A 6,457-nucleotide genomic window follows, 5' to 3' on the forward strand; every position below is an offset into this window, starting at 1 on the left:
TACCCCAATTTTGGTATTCTGAGGTGAGATTGAACCTGTTGAGAAATATTGGATAGCGATTTGTTTTATCTGGGTAAAGTATACAAAGGTTATTGGTAAAACCATATTCAAATTATAGTTAAGAGATTTAAAAGAGCAGTTTGTATTTTAGTTTATATTCATAGTCTGTGTATTGTTAAACATATATCCTTAATGCTAAGTTGTTTTATCTGTGCAAATATAGAGTTATAATTCAGAGTTTGGTTATTGGCACAAATAATATTTACAATATCTGATGTTTCAATTAGAATATATATATATATATATATATATATATATATATATATATATATATATATATATATATAGTCATATTGTTTAACTAAGCACTGTTAAAATTGCATTGCTTGAATGTTAGCAGCTAAATATCTTGGAATCTCATTGTGTTAACTGAATGAAATTCTATTGTGAATAAGGCTAGTTTTAAAGGTAAACTTTTATGAACTTTACATAGCATATTTTAATAGTTTTAAACGTGTATAACATTAACTCATACTCTGGTTCCTACAAATATATTTCAATGTGTTCATAGATATTAACTAATAATAAAGAATTCAGGAATTTATATTCATTTTATGGTTTTTGGTATATGCATATGTTTGGGTTTCAGTTTAAAGGATAATTATTAAATATATTGTGTTATAACCCTGCCATATACTGACAATATTGCGTATAACACCTGGCAGGAGATGATACGCAGGTCCTTGAGTATCACAGCAGTCTGTGGACTTCCAGGGGCTCGTGACTCAGGGGCTGCAACCACAGTACATCATGCTGGTGAGTAACATCCCACACACCAGTATTATATGTATTTGAGATATAACATCCTTTAATATCGCACATTCATGTACACAATGAGGAGCATGGTATTTGGCCTACTAACAAAAACATCTACAATTATAGTTGACATTAATGTTACTTAACACAATGCAATTCATGATATTAGGTGGAATAGTACAATACTAACATGTCTCAGATTAACACAGGACACATGTTATAGAGTTTGACATGAGAATCAGTATATTGTATGCCCACGTGGACATATATCTGACTTTACTAATCCATCTCATCCTTTGACTCCTTCACAGAACCTCCTGTCACAAGGATGCAAACATCCATGCCACCACCACCACCACCCTTCAAGCAACCGCAAGAACAGTATGCTCCCAGTCATGAGCATGGTTGGATGGCTTCAGTTGAGGACCCGGGAGTGATGCCACCACCATTGCTATATGACCCCTGGCAAGATTCCTGGCCAGAGGAATATCCTTCCTTTGGCTTTGAGGGGGAGCCAAGACAGCCACAAAGGGTCCATGTATTTACCCCCCCAACACAATCTCATGGCAGTCAGGGATTGTATCCACACACAATGTCACAGGAAGTTCCAATTGGACAGGCAGAGTGGTCACACACTCGTCATCATTGGGACTATCAACCAACCATACGAGCTCCACCATCCTCAGCAATTGGACGAGCTCCACCATTGGCAGATGAAAATAGATCAGATTCTACAGCTGCCCCACATGAACCAGCAGTTGAAGCTGGCCCACCACCACATGAACCAGCAGTTGAAGCTGGCCCACCACCACATGAACCAGCAGTTGAAGCTGGCCCACCACCACATGAACCAGCAGTTGAAGCTGGCCCACCACCACATAAACCAGCAGTTGAAGCTGGCCATGCACCTCAAGCAACAGCAGATGCAGGTGACCCTGCCCCACAAGCACCTGCTCAAGAGCCTGTGGATGCATTGTATTCACCCCTGGGTGAGGAATACATTGCACTCCAGAGGAAGTTCATAACAAGCACGGAAAAAACATACAAAGAGGCCAAGAGAGGTTCTTCAGGAACCATGAAAGGTTCAGCAGGAGCCAAGAGAGGAGACAACAATGTAGCATAGAGCTACAGAGGGACATGTCAGCATCGTTAAGTGCAAGTGTTCATAACCAATCACAGATGATGCAAATTCTGTCTGATATGCAGATGAAAATGGACAATAGATGGAGAGAACAAAATCAACTCTTGGGTGTGTTGGTTGAGCACTTTACACACCAGCAGGACACTGCCTCCAGCCTTTCATCTGTGGCCAGCACCCCGGCAGAAACATCAGAATCTTCTCAAACCAGGAGAACAAGGCAATCCACTACAGTCACCTCAGCTCCCTCATCCAAGAAGCCAAAAAAGAAATAAATATTATAATAGTTCACCATAAATCTTGTCCTCTGTTATTTACCATATAATTGTCATCCACATCCATGTGAGGTGTGTTTTAGTACACTAATATTGTTAAAACATATAATAAGACCTGTGTGGAAATGGAAAAAAAAAGGTAATAGTATCATGTTTGTACTATAACTCACATCCACAATAGTTGTTTATGAAGGGTATATATAGTAATATTCACTTCTAAGATGTAAATCAATGTATCTCACATCCAATATAAATTGAGACATTGGTATATATAGTAGTGATGTTACTGATAGGGTGGGCATTATCAGGTGTTTTAAGTCTGCAGGTGAGAGGTTGTGGTGTCTGTGATTGTTTTGACACAATTGCAAAGAGGCAGCCTTCAAGAAGGTCTTAGAAATTAGCATATGAGCCATCCTAGGTTTTGCTTTCAACTAAGAATACCAAGAGAACAAAGCAAGTGTTAGAATTAAATTTGAAAGTAGTTTGAAATAACATGCCCTATTAAAACAAGAAGGTTTTCTTTGGACTGGACTGTCCCTTTATATATTTTGGCATCAATCCCAAGCTGTGTTAGCATTAGAATAAATTACACTCCAGTGGGTTCTAAAGAGATGAAGGTAATACAATTATGATTTCCCATTGTTCTCTCCTCCAAGTATTGTTGATTGTTTTGAGAAGAAATTTAAATTAAATAAGCAAGTATATGTCCACAACGTGATAAAGCACCTACAAGCTCAATCCATTTGATTATGTTGTGGCTTCAAACTATTTCAAATACACAAATAAACCTTAAAAAAACAATATCATAGGGGACGGAGTCTGACCGTGCTGGAGAATGGTCGCACTTGCCTAGAGCTCCGGAGCTAAAGTCGGCCCAAACTATGTATACCCAGCTACCAGGCTGAACCTGACACACACTATCAACCCTTAACCGAGGGGTACCAACCTGCCTTGCTATACACCACTGGAGAGAGCCCCGGGGACTGTGGCGGAGGAACGGAGCACCACCCGCACAGGCCGCAACCAAACTAATGTTTGCAGTGCTCGGCATTTGCTTCAGGACTCACTCAGAGGCGAACTGCTCCTGCCCTGTTTAAAGACTTTTAACAAGCATAGTGGACGTACCGGGCGGCAGATCCTTACAGACACAGCTGCAACAGGCGCACTACATCTCAAGGAGATTCCGGCAAAACCGAACAGGCACTTCACAGTGCAGCTGTGCACCACAGAGGTCTAAAAATAAGCAAAGAAGTGGGTAAACTACTTTATACTTTTCTATACACAATAGCACTGTGCCTGAATAGCCACGTATATGAGACCGCTCTCACCACTCCAAGCAAATTGTATTATAAGGGGTGGATAGAATAGCTTGCTGCACACCATTAACTACTGACTCGCTGCTGGACTTTATTCAGGGGAGAGCTGGTGGGACGCAACCGGTGTGTGCTCTTACTGACTGTATCTTAACTGGTGCACATTATAGTTAAAACTCCACTGACTTTTATATCTCAGCCACTAGAGCAAAGCTGCGTGCTACACGTTGCCAGCCTGACCAGTTTGTTCTGAGGTAGAGCCTTTATTGTTCTTTACCTTATCTTATCAATAACCATACACAAAATGGCGCAGAAAAAAAGTGGCCCACAGGACAAGGGATCCAAAACAAGAAACATGAATCACTACCTTAAAAGTGCTGAGGTACAGCCAGATGATGACAATGTGGCGTTACAGCATATAAACATGAATAAGACAGCCCAGCTTCCCTCACAGTCTAATACATCACATCAATATGTCACAAAAGATGATTTGAAAACCCTTTCCTCTAAGGAGGACATAAAAGAGGTAGTCACTGAAATTAAAACTTTATTTAGCGAACTGCGCAGGGACCTGACAGAAGTTACGCAAAAAGTACCGGTTGTAGAGCAAAAGCAAAGTGATATGCAGGAGAAGCTAAGGGAAACCACCTCACAAGCACTCCAAAATACCAACATGATACAGAGCTTACAAGACCGCATAGAGGATTTAGACAACCGCAGTCGGTGGAATAACCTCCGTATCAGAGGAGTTCCTGAATCGGTCAACCCTGGCACTCTGCAAGGCTATCTACAAGACCTATTCAGACTGATTAAGGGCACCCCTATGGCCCCTGAAGTGATGATAGAAAGGGCACACAGGGCGCTCCGCCCAAAACCTTAGAGTAAAGCGCCGCCGAGGGATGTAATCCTTAGGCTCCTCAACTACAAGGACAAAGAGGAGATAATTAGGCATAGTAGAAACAAGCACCCGGTACAACATGCCGGTATCACCCTGCAAATTTTTTCGGATCTCAGCCCGGCGACTCTGCAAAAATGCTGTGACTTGAGATTCCTCACCACGTCACTTCAAGAAAATCAAATTCCCTACAGGTGGGGTTTCCCCACTTGCCTCACTGCCACCAAAGGAGACAAGATGGCTACATATAGATCACTACCTGACATGGATCATTTCTGTGTCACCTTAGGGGTTGCGGCCCCGACTGCTGATGCCCCGACTGCTGACAGGCCTCATTGAGGAATGATGACCTGTCCCAACCATAAGAAGTATCTAGTTTGTAAGACTCCCTCACAATACGAACTATCCATGCTCAAGTATGACTCATTCCCTTAACAAGAAGGAAAGATGGTTAGTCTGGTGCGCTGAGCAGGTCTGTATGTATGTTTACATCTTTGAGAACTGTTTGACACTTGCTCTCTATGACCACACTTTAATATAACCGACTGGGAATGAAAGCTGAGCTGTTTTCTGTTCTCTCCAGAACATGACATGTTACCCCTCGGTTTTTGCTGTTTTAATATTATATTAATCTGTTACACAAATGTCTTTAATTTACCAGATTCAGTTGTTTTTACATGATTTGAATGTTTTAAAATGTGTATTAGTTTAGCCATATCTTAACATCTAAACATGGGCCGACTTTTGGCACATACCTCTCTAAACAGACCCTTCAAGAGTAAGAGTTTACTGCGGAACACCTTCTGTTTTCTAGTGTTTTGTTGTATCCCTTTTACCCCTTTACACCTTTGTTCTCCTCTCCTTACCACACCACATATCCAGCCCCTTATAGGACTGGCAAATTTTCGCCTAGATTTAGAGTTTGGCGTTAGCCGTCAAAACCAGCGTTAGGGGCTCCTAACGATGGTTTTGGGCTACCGCTGGTATTTAGAGTCAGTCAGGAAAGGGTCTAACGCTCACTTTCCAGCTGCGACTTTTCCATACCGCAGATCCCCCTATGCCATTTGCGTATCCTATCTTTTCAATGGGATCTTTCTAACACCGGTATTTAGAGTCTTGGCTGAAGTGAGCGTTAGAAATCTAACGACAAGACTCCAGCCGCAGCAAAAAGCCAGGAGTTAGGAGCTTTCTGGGCTAACGCCGGTTCATAAAGCTCTTAACTACTGTGCTCTAAAGTACACTAACACCCATAAACTACCTATGTACCCCTAAACCGAGGCCTCCCCCCACATCTCTGCCACTCTAATAAAAATTTTTAACCCCTAATCTAACCCAAACCCCCCTTAAATAAACCTAACACTAAGCCCCTGAAGATTTTCCTACCTTGTCTTCACCACGCCGGGTATCACCGATCGGTCCAGAGGAGGCTCCAAAGTCTTCATCCAAGCCCAAGCGGGGGCTGAAGAGGTCCATCAGCGGGCTGAAGAGGTCCATCATCGGGCTGAAGTCTTGATCCAAGCGGGCGGCTGAAGAGGTCCATCATCTGGCTGAAGTCTTGATCCAAGCGGCGGCTGAAGAGGTCCATCATCGGGCTGAAGTCTTCTATCAAGCGGCATCTTCAATCTTCTTTCTTCCTGATCCATCTTCATCCCGCCGACGTGGAACATCCATCCGGCCCGATGACTTCCCGACGAATGACAGTTCCTTTAAATGACGTCATCCAAGATGGCGTCCCTCGAATTCTGATTGGCTGATAGGATTCTATCAGCCAATCGGAATTAAGGTAGGAAATTCAAGTTCAATCCAATTGGCTGATCATATCAGCCAATCAGATTGAGCTTGCATTCTATTGGCTGATCAGAACAGCCAATAGAATGCGAGCTCAATCTGATTGGCTGATTCCATCAGCCAATCAGAATTTTCCTACCTTAATTCCAATTGGCTGATAGAATCCTATCAGCCAATCAGAATTTTCCTACCTTAATTCCGATTGGCTGATAGAATCCTATCAGCCAATCAG

At 42.4% G+C, this 6,457-nt stretch overlaps 1 protein-coding gene across 1 annotated transcript; it reads left to right on the forward strand.

Annotated features, from left to right (window-relative positions):
• The first annotated feature begins 704 nt into the window (after positions 1-704).
• LOC128652422 (uncharacterized) lies at positions 705-2,028 on the forward strand. The gene is made up of 2 exons (XM_053705363.1): positions 705-816; positions 1,128-2,028. Exons 1-2 carry the CDS (start codon positions 729-731, stop codon positions 1,937-1,939), a joined length of 900 nt encoding a protein of 299 aa, XP_053561338.1. The 5' UTR covers positions 705-728; the 3' UTR covers positions 1,940-2,028.
• Positions 2,029-6,457: the final 4,429 nt, after the last annotated feature.

Source organism: Bombina bombina, chromosome 1 (genome assembly GCF_027579735.1).
Source record: "Bombina bombina isolate aBomBom1 chromosome 1, aBomBom1.pri, whole genome shotgun sequence".
Lineage (NCBI taxonomy): Eukaryota > Metazoa > Chordata > Amphibia > Anura > Bombinatoridae > Bombina > Bombina bombina.